Raw genomic sequence first — 15347 nt, 5'->3', positions numbered from 1 at the left:
TTTTGTTCTTTGCCTCAGCACTTCAGATAATATGTTCATCACAGAAATGGGTAAAACTCAAGAGTTTCCTTGGCAAAAGTCCACTCTGTTTAAAAAAGCCATCAGCAGATCATTAGTGCAAGTATGGTTCAAGCAATTAGTGCAGGCCCCTTGGTTAAGCCCCTCACACTGCATCAGCCACAAAAACCTGACACTCCATGCCCACTTACAAACTGGATCCTTTCTCAAATCCAAGTTTGTTGATATAGCGGTGGTTTAGATTTCTAAGCAAGTCTTTTGCATTTAGTTCCTTTGCCAAGAACATTGGTCACTTGAATCTTAGTCATTTCACATCCTGTGCAGATAACATAGTTTATCCTACAGGCACAGTTTACTCAAGACCTCAACCGACTCAAGCTAACTGAAAGTGATGTGTGGTATTCCAGGCAAGCCGCAGGGACATTTTGTTGGAATGCAAGTATTTTCGTCTCCACTTATAAAATTAGGCCATACTTGGTATGTGGGTTTTGAGGGTTTTGAAGGATCTGCAACTAATTATGATGGAAGCCATGAAATAAATTACACATGGGTTCCACATTACTTTGGATTTTGGCCTGTCTGTTCTACATAAACAGACCAGTGCATCTCAGTGCAATGTCTGCTTAACATAATGGATCGGATCTCAAGTCTACACAAAGCATGAAATAGTAAACAAAGAGGTGGTTTGAGGGTTCGGTCAGCTCTCTTAAAAACTGCTTTTCAGTAACGGTTATTTCATTCCACATAATAAGCCCCTGAAAACAAATATATACAAGTAGAGGTGGATCTGATGTGAGATGAGTAGAAAATGCTGGATTGGATATCAAGGGGAAAAAAGGGAATGAAAAAAAGAAATAAAATAAGGATAATAGCCAGACTTAAATAATAGCTTAACAGCCATCTACTATGGCTAGAAAAAATTTCCTTTCCTTATGAACTAATTTGTCTCCTTTATTAACCTGTATTAATAACCCTCCCTTATTAACTAGATAAGTAACTCGTAATATTTTAATCCATTATGTTAGCTGCAGTCTCAAGACAATAATAACTGAATTTACACAAATGAACCAGTTGAAAACTTTACATATGCTTGATTATTAATACGGTGTCGTTACCTGGATGATCAACAACTGTTTTTATGTTTTGTGATAGTTGTTCATGAGTCTCTTGTTTGTCCTGAGCAGTTAAACTGCCCACTGTTCTTCAGAAAAATCCTCCAGGTCCTGCACATTCTTTACTTTTCCAGCATATTCTGTATATTTGACCCCTTTCTAACAGTTGCTATATGATGCTGAGATCCATCTTTTCACACTGAGGACAACCGAGGGACTCGTACACAACTATTACAAAAGGTGCAAACATTCACTGATGCTCAAGAAGGCAACACGATCCATTAAGAGCCGGTGCAAGGGCGGGTAAAATTTTAAACAGGATGATCGTTGTATATTATTTTGTCTTCTGGGAAACATATGAATGTCTTATGTAGCTTCTGTAGGGCAATACTAAAGGGGGAAAAAATCATTAAACAAATTAAAAAAAAAAAATTTTAAAACATTTTGCAGATTCTGCAAGGTATTTTATATATATATATAATATTTATATATTATATATTATTTATATATATATATATATATATATATATATATATATATATATATATATATATATATATATAAAACACATGATCTCGACTGTACAAATGTCTCTTGGTTGAAAAGCTTTGTCTCAGCTTTTACTCAAGATGCTCAACTCTCAATCAGTCACAGTTATGGAACAACATGGCTCCAGTGTGTTGTTGAATAATGAAAGGCACAGCTGGTTCGTGTGTTAGGAATATTTATAACATTCCAGCCTCTTCATGCTCTTAAAGGACTATTTCACATGGGATAGGAAAGGTTTGACCAAATGTGTAATGAGCAACATGGACAAAACTGAACTGATACTTTAGTAGTTTAAATTATTTTATAATATTTTTCAAATTATATTCAAAATCTCCACAGATATTTGAATTTTAAGCACCAATTTGCTCACATTTCAAATGTAATGCCACCTATTCTCTTGTTGGGCTATGAAGAGTATGAACAAAGCCTACAATTCAGTTCTTTAAAAATAAATAATATAGTATAATAGATAATTCCAAGAAACTCTTTTGCTTTTATTCAAGCTGAGCTTCTGCCAAAACAAGCAATGAAAACACATTTGCACCATATGAGCTTTCCCTGTACCAAGAAGGCTTTTACACCACACCACAATGCAAAGTATCTCTAGGATGGAATTTAGCAAATCAGCTAGACTATGAATTTTCACACAGCCTTAAGAAAAAGTACTGAAACCTTGTTTTTTAGTCTTTACTTCATAGGTTTTAACCTTGTGCATGCAAAAAAAATCTTTAAAGGCAAGATTATTCCACAAAACATAGAAAATACCATATCACAAAACTAACTGTGATAGATGCAGTCAATAATTCGATCTGCCTCTGCTCGTCATATCCGGTCCACTTTTAAAAGATTGGTGTCGAGGTGAAAGAGACAGGCCTGGAGAACTTTATACAGTGGTCGCATGAAGAAAGGGGGGGGGGTGTCATATCTTAATGAGAGATCATCAGATTGCAGTAACTTGATGAATTAAACAGTTCTTTGCTTGATAAATGCCTGATTAATCATTCTAAACATTTAGCCACTAAAACGAGGTCATTAATAATGTGCCTGATTAAAATCTGGAAATGGTTCCACCAAAGAGCATATGAATGTCATGTTTGAGCAGAACATCTTTCGTTATCAAGCATATTTAAACTTTATGTTTTCCAGCAATTAACATAAAACGTGAGCTTTTTAGCACTTTATTAGTTTAAAATTGATTCCCCTAGTGGCACAAAAAGGTTCAAAAACAAAAGACAAGGTAAAAATTAATATTTGTATAATTAAATTTTTGTGGATTCATTAATTTTTTTTTATTGAATTTTAAAAGAATTTAAATTCATTTTTGTGGATTTTTTTTCCCACCAGATAAAGAACTTAATATCAAATCGTATCCATTGCTCATGTGACTAGGAGTGTTACGGTTTGAAAATGTTCACAGTATGATAACCCAGTCTAAAAAGATCACAGTATAACAGTATCAATCAACCATTTTAAAATACACAAGCTGGTGGGGTTAAATTAAAGGAAAATTTTATGATGAAATTTTGCACAAAAGTCTCTTTGTGTATATAAAAAAACAAAACAAAAAGGAAACACAAAGATCAAAATCCTTAACCGTTCTTCTTCTCTTAATTTTGAAAACAACTCCAGAAAATCTCTTACCCTCTCAGTACTGTTCACGTGGTCATTATAAGCTGAAAAAGAGCGTGACTATAAGGACAGGTGGCACGTGGCAGAGTACAGTGCACAATTACACAGTTATTTTGTTTAGACAGTCCCTACAAGATATTGCAGAGGGTTTGGTTTTATTATTTGTGAATGTTGCAGCCAAAAATGCTTGATTTTGCTGTGGCTTTTTTCAAAATTTGCAATGCAGCTTGCAGAGTTTTTACATTTTTTTTTTGGTGCTTTCTCTGCAGAAAACTACTTCAATTGCACTAAATTGTTTTGCACGTGATGTTTGTTGGTAGATGAGACCTTTTAGCTGTCCTCATGTTTGATGCACAAGAGGGCTTTGGCTGAATGCACGTGATGACGTCATATGACCCATCTTGGTCCAAATCTGTGGAAAATCTGTTAATTTTGAAAAATCGCAAGCTCCTCCGAATATTGCAGAGTTTGCTTGATTTCGCGTTCAGTTCTGTGATTGCAAAATCATGAAATCCTGGAAGGACTTTAGTTCTAGTCAGCAACGTCATATTGTTCTTGCTTTTGAAAGCCATTATGTATGATAAAGTTAGAAACAAGCTAGAACTTGCAGTAGAGGTAGCAACATAAGGCGTTTACAGCAGTAGCGGATTTTACAGCCAAAGGGTTTCAGTGCAGCCCAGACATCAAGGAAACGAGGGTTGTTGTAAACAAAGTATGATTTAGGGGACATCCAGAGAGATAGGGTTGTAATAGGGTTATGGTTGTTGCAAGACACAAAAGGCATAAGAACCACTGAAGTAAGGAATATGATAGAGTTAAAAAAAAAAAAAAATAGATAATAGACAGAAATGTATTTTAGTCAGTATTTTGAAAAAGTCAGCAGTGGGGTAATCACATCATACTAAACTTAGACTAAACGCAAAACCATGACACTGTAACATCTTTCATTAAAAATGTCAAATAATCCATGTATGATAAGGACAAAAAGCTATATTATGATTTTATCCCTGCATATTGCTATAATATGTTGAACAGCCCCTGTTTTCCAAGTATTTAAAAGACCAACATCTACTAACAACTTAAACGTGGTATTAAGCAGTATAACCTACTGCGCAACTCCTACACTAGATGCTGGAAGAGTAAAGCTTATTGCTTATCACAGGCTGTTTATACAAGGTGCTTACAGCTCAGTCGGTGAAGTAAACCACATCAGACCCTTGTTGCGTAACCTTTGTACTATGCCATAATGCTTCAATTTAAAAATGGTTGTAAAAACATTTCTTACACACTGCTCCTTTTGTGTAAAATAAATAAATAAATAAATCAAACATTTGTCACGCTCTAAAACGGTCACTGTCAAGTGTAATGCAATGCGTTTTCTGCATACTGCACTACAGCATACGACAATTTATGTACCGTCTCTTTAAATCCTTGAAGCTACCCATCCCCCATCTCACTCAGTGTCCCCCTATGATCCTAGCTCCCTCTCTAACCCCCCCTCTCTCTCTCTCAATCCCCTCCCCCTCAATTCAACCATGTACCACAGGATCTCTCCATGACAGACCAAATCAAACAAATAAAGCTATAATGCTGGAAATAAGCCAGCGACGTGATGTGCTCTCCCATTTTATTTCTCTGGTGATCTCAGCTAAATGATGGCCGTTTCAGCTCATTTTGTATCCTCCGAGTTCCTCCCTTCCCCACCACCCCCACGTCCCCTCCACCATGTGGCCGAGCCCCTGGAAAAAAAACACACACAGTGCACAAACACATACACGCGTCGAAATGGCACGGGGTTGGCTGGGATTTGTTTTTCATGACCTTGCATATGCTCTTTCATGCTCCGTCGGTAATATACATATATAAAATGTACATAATAAACATGATGCGCACCCACCTATACTACCATGGAATATACACACACAATCATAGCCACTCACTCTTTCTCTCTCTGCCACACAGACTCACAAAATGGCTGGATATTCCCTATGCTGACACTGTGCTGTAACACAACTTAAGGCTAAACGAGCCTCTGGTCTATGTATAATGAGAGACCAACACTGACAATAGCAGCAAAGGCAGAGTCGTAACCATACAGGCTGGCCAGGCAAAGAGGCCTCCTTTGTTTCCTGCAAGGGACTTGTGTTTAAAAGGCGCACACACACACACACACACACACACACACACACACACACACACACACACACCCCAACCCCCTTCCCTTTAGCCAGGGAGCCTTGGAATGCAGTCAGCAAAGCCCATTACACAATGCAGGCAGCAGCCAAAACATCAAGTTTTATGGGCCCCCACAGCAATGCAAAATCATTTACAATTCCAGCATCAATGATCTGAAAACGAGCGAGGACACACCAGTGGGATTTGTTGTTATCATCCCACCCCTTGCACTGCTACCGTGCACCCACTGGCCTTCCTGACAATATCAGTAGTTCACAATTCAACAATCAATTCAATTTCATTTGTATGGCACTTTTAACAATGGACAATGTAACAAAGCAGCTTTACAGAAACACATATAAACACATAATACAGATTTTAAGTGTGTGAATTTATCCATATCAACCTCAACACCACTGGAGAATGTCACAGGTGAATCACACAGAAATAGCGTTTAAGTAGAATGTATACTCTGTAAATCTTTTAACTAATTCTTTTTTTATTTCACAACTTGAAAAGGAAAGCTGGCCTTTTTCGAGCTAGGTCAATGAAAATTAGTTGAAAGCTTGCTAAGGGACACAAAGTGCCTATTCATATATATTATACACACACACACGAAAATAAAATGAAAACTGATTTGATGGTATGTTTGGCCACTTCAATGCCTAGTATTCTGTGCTATAAGAACATGAAAAATTTACAGATCTACACTTATAAATATTCCCACACAATCTTATCTATGGTCCAGGTCACATTCTACAGATTTGCCCTTTCATATTATGCCTACAGACAAAGTGTCAGTAAAACGAGGCAATACTGTGTGATTTTTTTCCCCACCTTTGCACAACGTGAAATGACTTCGCTCAAGCACTTAGAAAGTCCTTGAAAAAAAATAAACCGCAGATCATTCCTCTTCAAAGCTAAGAGTTTTGCTCCTCGTGAAAATTACTTTCTCAAGTTGAAAAGTCTTGAGTTGAACTAAAGTATCTTTTCCTAAATATATCCCACTTTCAGTAAAAATACTTTAAATTGGACATCATTTTGCCTCACCACTTCTTTCTTTAAAACAAAAAAAAAAGAGGACATGTATACCTACACGGCTTTCTATCCAAGGTCTTCTCCTTCAAGACCACAAGTGCAGCATTATAACATACTGGCTTCCAAAACAAAGAATATCCAACTAATACAGGATATTCCCACGTGTCATTGTATGTAATGGAGTAACCAGTGTGTTCAATTTAAAGAAGCAGATAGTGTGCAAACAAACCCAAAACCTATTATGTAATGACCACTCACGATATCTGTTGGTCCATGTGGTAAGAAAACACAAAGACCAGACTAAAACCTAAACCGGCTCTATATTAGCAGTAGCCGTGCTTCTCAGATTCAATCTCTGGCAACACTGAGGTAGAAATCTGTATGCATGAAATCCATCCAAAACATACTTCGTTATACTACTTTGATAAATATTATTCAGCACAACAGTATGCGGTTTGGTATATAGTCATGATCTGCGATCACTACTAAAAAGAACCTTTCATTATGATACTAAAAGCAGATGTAAGGATTAAGACTGGACTCTACTATTTCTGTAAGAACACACACACACACACAGTGGCTAAAGCAAGAGAGAAATTGCACAGCAAAACAAACAGTCAGCACTGCAAGAGGTAAACACACATTTTACTACAACACTAAACTCCAGTGGACATTCAGCAGAGATAAAAGGTCATGCACAACCCATTTTGCTTTCACGTGCACATGAAGAAGGGAGATTTTATTTTTACTCATGCACGACTTATTTTACTCATGCATGCAACAAAACAAAACAAAAACTTGTATAATCTCGGTTTCTAAAGTAAATAGTACAAAGTGACTGTGGACGATGAGATATTCATGTTTCAATGCTCCAAGTCGCGCGTGCTGCAATTTATAATAATAATAATAATAATAATACAGGAGACTGAATGAGAAGGTCCCAAAAGCAGCAAATTTGGGAATTTTCAGTTCAGTTAAAAAATGAAACAAAGAAAGAAGCATGAGTCCACATGGTCAGTAATAGGAAGCACGATTTATTGTTAACCTAATTCCCCCCCCCCCCCCCACACACACACACACACACACACACACACACAGTGAACCCTAAGCATACAGGCTCATTTACTTTATCACACTCTGCAGAGACCAGATTGAGCAACTCATTGATCCGCTCTGTGTCACGCTTCATCAAACTCATAACATTATTAGAAACCGACAGCGACATAAAGGGGTTATAGAACAAGGGCACGCAATAAAACTTACTGAAAATAATCGAAACTTGGTGCATATCCAGTGCAGCCATCCACCCTGGCCCATGTCACACAGACAGACCTCGTATCCTCGAGAACATTTAACTATGCGCTACTTCGCTGGTTTGTAACCAGTGTGCATTAATGTGTGCAAACATATCAAATAAAGTGTGTAGAGAGGAGGAAGGAAAAGAAAGAAAAAAAGGCATGCCTTACCTGCACCAAAAGTTCCCAAAAGAAGTGCAAAAGTCAGCCAGGAAGCGATCATATTCCTCTTATTGAAAAAGCAGCGCAGCGGATTTTGCCCTTTTTAATCCCCCCCTCCGTTAGGAACATTTAAACACTGACCAGAGGGCGAAAAACACACACAGACACACTAATACAAAGAAACACACGGCCAAGCGCACAGCCCAAAGCGGCCTGCCTTCCTGCCTGCACACCGGGGCAGAGTGCACGAGCGCGCGAGCCCAACAAAACAGCAGCGCACGAGCTCGCGGTTAACTTCAGAACACGGACACATCCATAGGCGGGGAACACGCGCGATTCCCGCGCACGAAACACACACACACGCAAAGCAGTTTCCGGAAACACGACTCTACTGTTAGAAAACGAAGAAAAGAAAAGAAACAAGCGACGCGCGTGCTAAGCCTCTCCGCTCGGTTACTCCGTTTCTTTCTCGCCCGTGCTGACGGACACGGTGCCGTACTGACATGCGGAGAAACTGAACTGAGTCCAAAATGGCTTCTGCTGCGGGGAGAGCGGAGCGGCGCCGAGCCAGCGGGAAAGACCCGTATGTTCCAATACAAAGCGGAGTGGGGGGAAAAGAGGGGGATAGATAGTGTGTGTGTGTGTGTGTGTGTGTGTGTGTGTGTGTGAGAGAGATGCAATGAAAGAGTAAGAGCCCGCAGAGAGAACAGACTATAGCGCATATACTCGTGAAGCTCTAAAGCGCACAGCTCGATTATATACAGAGTGCCTTTATATCCTCATTGCGTGCATGCAAAGCCTGTTAAACGCCCTCCAGTGCAGCCCACCATTAAGCCTGGACGTGTCCAGTTATTCCCAAATAATATTTAAACCATCAGTGGAGAGATGGAGAAAAGGAGAGGAGTGTAAAATTGTTATTTATGGGTTGTTGTTTTTTTGTTATTTGTTATAATATTTTCATGTTATTTGTTCATTATGCTTAATATTATTGTTCTAGTAGTAGTAATAATATGGGAGAGTCCCAGGGGAGTCTGGGCACAAGACCGGGGACACCCTGGACAGGGTGCCAACCCATCTCATCACAGGGTACACACACTCACACACTACAGACAATTTCGAGATGCCAGTCAGCCTAGTCAAGTCAAGGCAAATTTGTTATTATTATAACAGCAGTTGATCCAAGGTGCTGTACAAAACATGAAAATTCATAACATTAAATAACAGTGCATGTGTTTGGAGTAGGGGAGGAAGCTGGAGGAAACCCCAGAAGTGCAGAGAGAACATGGGAACTCCATGTACACAGGGAAGAGACAGGGATTGAACCCCCAACCCTGGAGATGTGAGGCAAACATGCTAACCACTAAGCCACAGTGCCCCTGTTTATTGTTGTTTTTGTTGTTGTTGTTGTCATTCCTTTATATCACATTGGAAAGAAATGTGCTTTCCCCAGGACCATGGTGCAACACATGACAATACAGTCAGTCCCTCCAGGATTTTGCGATTTTGCAATCTCAGGAACGAATGCAAACTCTGCAATATTTGGAGGAGCTTTTCTGAGCAATTTTTCCAAATGAATGCAGATTTTCTGCAGATTTTGACCAAGACACATCATGTGATGTCATCACTACGCACATTTTCAATATTCATGTGTGTCAAACAGGAGTACAGCTAAAAGGTCTTATTTTACCAACGAACCAAACTGTGAAAGACTAGGCAAAACAATTCAAGTAGTTTTCCTCAAAAAAAAAAAACAGAACAAACATCTTGGCAAATTGCATCACAAATTTTGAAGAAAAAAAAAAAGCCACAGCAAAATCGAGCATTTTTGGCTGCAACAATCCCCCAAAATACCTCAATGAAATCCTGTACAGCAGCACAATACATAGGACTACATAAAGTAAACACAGTGTGAGAATACAATAAATACACAGGACAGTGCACATCAACTAGACAGGATAACAAAACAATGCTGAGTGGAAAAGCTTGTGCAAAAACTGTCTGTGAACTATTGACTGTGATAGCAGAAATCGATTGTAGTAGCAGCAGTAAAAGAGTCATAATAATAAAAGTGTCCAATAGCAGCATTATAAGTGCAGGTGTGCAGTGATAGATGTACACTGGTAGCTGCTGGGAGGTTTTGATTAGTCCAGGTGAGTTCTGAGAAGCGGCAGTGTGTTGAGTATTCTCACTGTCTCAGAGAAGAAGTCCTGGGGTGGTGCTGGCACATATGCTCTGGTACCTTCTGCCAGATGGTACGAAGGTGAAAAGTCCATGAGAGGGGTGAATGGGTTTGTCCACAATTCTGGAGGTTTTGCGTTTGTAAATCAAAGCGATAAAGTTGTGTAATTTAGTCATATAAATGAACATGCGATTCTGTTAAACATCCAATATATTCTTTCTTTCATATTGAGTAAGCACTTTATTCTGTTCAGGGTCACGTTGGATCCAGAGAGTACATCAGGAACCCAGGATGTGAGGCAGAAATACATTCACACAGTCATTTACACCTAGGGGCACTTTAGCATGGCCAATCCACCTACTGGCATGTGGACACAGGGAGAACATGCAAAACTCCACACTGACTGTACGTCAAGCTCAGGATCATACTCAGGATCAAAGCATCTCTGCTGCACTGCCAAACTATTATTGTTATCAGCAGGAGTAGCAGTAGTAAATCCAAATCATAGTAGTAATGCAAAGCAAAACACTGTTTTAACAAATGACCAGAAAGAATACTTTGAAAAACTCATTTCACAGAGGAGTTCTAATGTAATTCTGTTAAACATCCGATAACAGTAACAGTAGTAGTCGTAGTTGCAGTTGACGTTTTTGTCTTCTTTTTTTTATTTATTTAAATATTGTAAGATAAATGAGCAGGAGTATAGTGGTTTGTGTAAAGTGTTCATTTTACAAATATCTAGTACATTCATCATAAGGCACGCTAACAATAAATTAATAACACCAGTAGAATAGCCTCTATAGATTATAATGTTAGTTGCATATTGATTCAACTGTTACACCTATGCTTGAGAAATAAATAAGGAAGAAGTTATAAATAAAAATGAAGATTAATGCAAATAAGATGGAATCCCATAATCTGAAAAAAAGAAAGAATTTTAAATGCATTATGCTTAGTATAATTTTTATTAGATTCTGAGAAGAACAGGTTGTCCATAGAGGTTTAATGTAATAAAAGTTGATTTAAGAATAACCTCAACATATGGCACTAGTGTAACTAACACACTGCAATTATTTTTACAGCCAAGCTCAAAACAAATGCTTCTCTTCTGGCAGTCGATGGCTCACAGTGTCGGGGGGTGGGGGGGGTGGGATTTGGGGGGGTGTTTAAGCAATTTTATGGGAGTAAAAATGTTCACAACTTTAATGGTATATAGATATGGTTTCTTATACTGTATATCTAAGCTATATGCCAAAAAAAAACACAACAACATTAATCGCTTTTCTCAGTAATGGCTTGGACTGAGGCTCCTGGTTATTCCTCACTATGACAGCAGCAACATTAGAGTAACCATTTCAAACCGGTGCTGCCTCCCTAAGAGTAAATAATGAACGCTTGTGTGCCTGGTCCAAGCACAAAATCTGTTAAGTAGGTCTGCCAAAGAGTACTTAGCCAAATAAAAATATATGACAACTTGAATAAAGCCATTAAATAGTCAACTTGATTTAAAAAAAAAAAAGGTAACAGTCGGACTGATATGTTGTTGTTGTTGTTTTTTGGCTGCAGTTCCAGTTTCGGTTGCAGAGAAAAATGATGGCAGCATTGATCATAGACCTCAGAGTTGAGAGCTGGGGATTGGTAAACACTGGAGACTGTGTATGAGAGAAATAGTGAAATAGTGTGCACTTTTCTACACAGCATGTACCACTGGCCTTGTGATGATGGGAACCTGATAGCCTTATATGACAATTTCACATGCACATCACTCCAAGTAATATTGCTCCTGTAGCATTGCTTTCAGCACCACAGGCTTGAACAAATTTTTGGTTTCATTAAGAAAGACTGGGGTAATGGAAGATATATCTGATGTAGGATCAAAGAGAAATACTCTAGTGGTTGTGTGTGTCGATGAAAGTCTTTGGTACTATTGTATGAAATGTTGCATATGATTTGTGCTGGACATATGAAGAAAACTCTTCATGAAATTGAGCAAAAGGTAATACAAGGGTATAAGGGACATAAATGAGAGCAACGGTATATACAATTTGTGGTTGCAAGAGTAAAAATGTACTACTTGTCCAATAGCCCCCTTCTACTATTTGCAATAAACAGTGTGAAATAAAACAAACTAAGGTTTTCATTTGACTCACTCTCATTAAAAAAATTACACAAGGACACAGGGACAATGTTTTTTTGTATTTAAACCTACTTTTCTTTTCTCTTGTTTCAAATACAAGTGTGAATACAAATTAATAGTGATTTTTTCCCCCTTACAGAACACTGAACAAAATGATTGGCACCCTTACAATTAACATATTATCATACGCTGTAGAGAATAACATCTCTCTCTCTCTCTCTCTCGCTCTCTCTCTCTCTCTCCATAGACATTTATAGATGTTTGAATTTACATTGACTCATTTGAAACTTTTATCCAATATATGAGCTGAGCAGTCAAAGGTTAAGGGCATTGCTCCAAGCTCAACTCAGTGGTTGTCATATATAAGTGAAATTCTTAAAAGATATTAATTGTCATTAGTATGCAGGAATCATACCAAAGTTGAGCCATAGAGATGCAAATATAGCACAAAATACAATGCATGCATAGTAAGTAGACATAACACAGGTGATATCAGGATCAATTATAAACTATACAACATAAACTAGAGTACTCTACTCATAAGTAGTATCATAGGGCCATATTTCCATATTAAAAAAGAAATAAATAAAAGTAAATGGAGCACCAGGGAACATACTATTGAGTGGTAGATGAGTTCAGTCCAATAGATAGCATTGTACATTAGTACTATTCAAATCAGGTCCTCGTTTGAATAGCAGTGAATGGGGAACTACAGTCTGGAAGTCAAAGCCCAAAGTTGTGACTACATTTAGTAGAGAGATGGAGAGTTAATGGTGACTTTTTTTTTTTAATGTTTTTTTTTATGTCTTTGATCAGTCAAAATTTAAATTTGATGATCATCCTAACTTGAATAGAGTGTTCAGTGTGATGCTTGTTTTTCAGTTTAATAATGATCTTTGTGCTGCGATGCGTTGGTGGAAGCCCTGATCAGGTCATTATTGTGAACTAGATATATAACCCAGTGTGTAATATATATATATATATATATATATATATATATATATATATAACAACATCAAAGGCATACTGAAAGGTCATAAAATATGTGTGAATACCACATAAAATAATTTAGATTTTTTTGTTGCTGTATTGTGATAGCAATTTTCCAGTTATTAGCACTTCCTGTTCTTTTATAAGTACAGTAAAGAAAGCACAAACATGACAAATGTAATGCATAACATTTAGGTTGAAAAAAATTCTGAACAGTCCATTAATGAACCACGCACCTAACTTGGATGATTGTGTCATTAAGCAATATTCTACTACTGTAATGTGTATTTTTAAGTTTCCATTTGTCCATTGTATACTGTATTTCAGGTTTAAAAAAGTGTTATCAAAAAGCAAAGAAGCAGTATTGTGAACAAGTGCTGTTATCCCATGCATATAAATATTCACATCTGCCCTGTGCATCAGAAAAAATACAAGCCTGCACTTCTGCTTTCTTTTCCAGCTGTATTAAAACTTGTGCAGTGTGAAATGACTTGGATGCCACCCAAGTTAATGGAATCCGGACTTTAAAGCGTCTTGAAAGCCATGTAAAATCAGGTACCGTGGTTACTATGGCAACCACACCCCAAATGTTAATCCTGATATCCCACCCTAAAACCACAACATATGCTTCACAGTAAATGCACAGAACCATATTTGGCAGTGGCACAGCTATGATTAAACCACCTGCAGGTGAAAAATCTTGACAAATATGTAAAGACTGTGAGCAGATCTCTCGTATATCAGCGTGTTCAGGCTTGAGCTCAGAACTAAGTGGAGGGTTATTAATAGGTTCAGAGTTAATGTTAAAACTCAATTTTGGATGATGATTCAATGATTCAAACTCACAGGTCATAAATGTAAGTTTCATGTTTTTTCCCCCAATTCATTTCTTTGTTGTTAACTGATTAGAAAACTGTCCCCTATGTCCAGAATGGTACTCCCTATTCTTTACAAACTGCAAAGTGAATTGTGGGTATTCTGCAATCCTTAGACTACCCAAAAAAACAAGTTTTGCCATTTATATAGTGGTGAATATCTAGTGCACTCATGAATTCCCACAATATTAAATTCATTCATTCATCTTCAATAAACATTTTTTCTTGGTCAGTTTTGCAGTAGATCTGGAGCCTATCCCCAGAACACTGGGCACATGACAAGAATATACTTTGGATAGGATGCCAGTCAGGGCACCATGCACACAAACCTAGAGCAATTTAGAGTAGCCTGTCCATCCACTGGTATGTTTTTTGGACACCCATGTGGACAAAGGGAGAACATGCACAGAAACTCTACACAGACAGTAACCTGAGCTGAGGATCAAACCAGGGACCCTGGAGCTGTGAGGAGGCAATGCTACCCACTGTGCAGCCAAACTGCCATGCAGTAGTGTCCAAACAAATACACAATATGTGAGGTTATCATCCAACAGATATACTCTAGCAGGTGTGCACGGTGGCATTTGTAGAGAATTTGGCTGAATTTTGGATGCAGGGTGTGATCTCTTGAAATGGCATTTAAATTCAGTGGATTATATTGTGCTACATTTAAGCTGTGTTGTGAATTCCCCCCTCACACACAGCTGGGTGTTATATTTACCGGTTACTAAACCAGACCTAGAGCTCAGTATATTGCTAACAATTTTGTTATGCTTCCCATCATTAGGCTATTGAACTTCAGAGGGCAGTCTTTCACTTTTTATTTAGATGAGTAAGGACATGTTCATCTCTACCTGCTATGATCCAAAGCATGAGTGTCATCCATAAAGAAAAAGCACTGCACTCGCCTTCACGTTTGCATACACACACACATGCACGCACACACACACACACACACACACACACACACACACACACACACACAATATATATATATATATTGAATTGAATATAACTGGTATATTTCCCAGGGCATTGGCTACAGGCTGGTGGAGGCCATATCGTGGTCTGATATGGAGAACAGAGAGGAATCAGTAATCTGCTCTTTGGAGGACGACATCCAGGGCCAGCTTCACATTGAGACATTAGGAATAAATCCAAATATTTATGTGGGCCACCTGCTGTTTT

At 38.1% G+C, this 15347-nt stretch overlaps 1 protein-coding gene across 2 annotated transcripts in view; it reads right to left on the bottom strand.

Annotated features, from left to right (window-relative positions):
- The window catches only part of acvr2ba (activin A receptor type 2Ba), a 66594-nt gene extending 58523 nt beyond the window's left edge, over positions 1-8071 (bottom strand). Inside the window, exon 1 of one of the 2 annotated variants that reach the window (XM_053635243.1) lies at positions 7988-8071. In XM_053635243.1, coding sequence (XP_053491218.1) covers positions 7988-8039 — 52 coding nt within the window. In that variant the 5' untranslated portion in view covers positions 8040-8071. Of the gene's footprint in view, positions 1-7784 lie in introns of both variants that reach the window. The other variant, XM_053635251.1, reaches the window with a different exon arrangement.
- Between the last annotated feature and the right edge of the window lie 7276 nt (positions 8072-15347).

This window comes from Ictalurus furcatus, chromosome 1, assembly GCF_023375685.1.
Source record: "Ictalurus furcatus strain D&B chromosome 1, Billie_1.0, whole genome shotgun sequence".
In the NCBI taxonomy this organism is placed as follows: Eukaryota; Metazoa; Chordata; class Actinopteri; order Siluriformes; family Ictaluridae; genus Ictalurus; species Ictalurus furcatus.
This window is presented reverse-complemented; position numbering and strand designations above follow the sequence as displayed.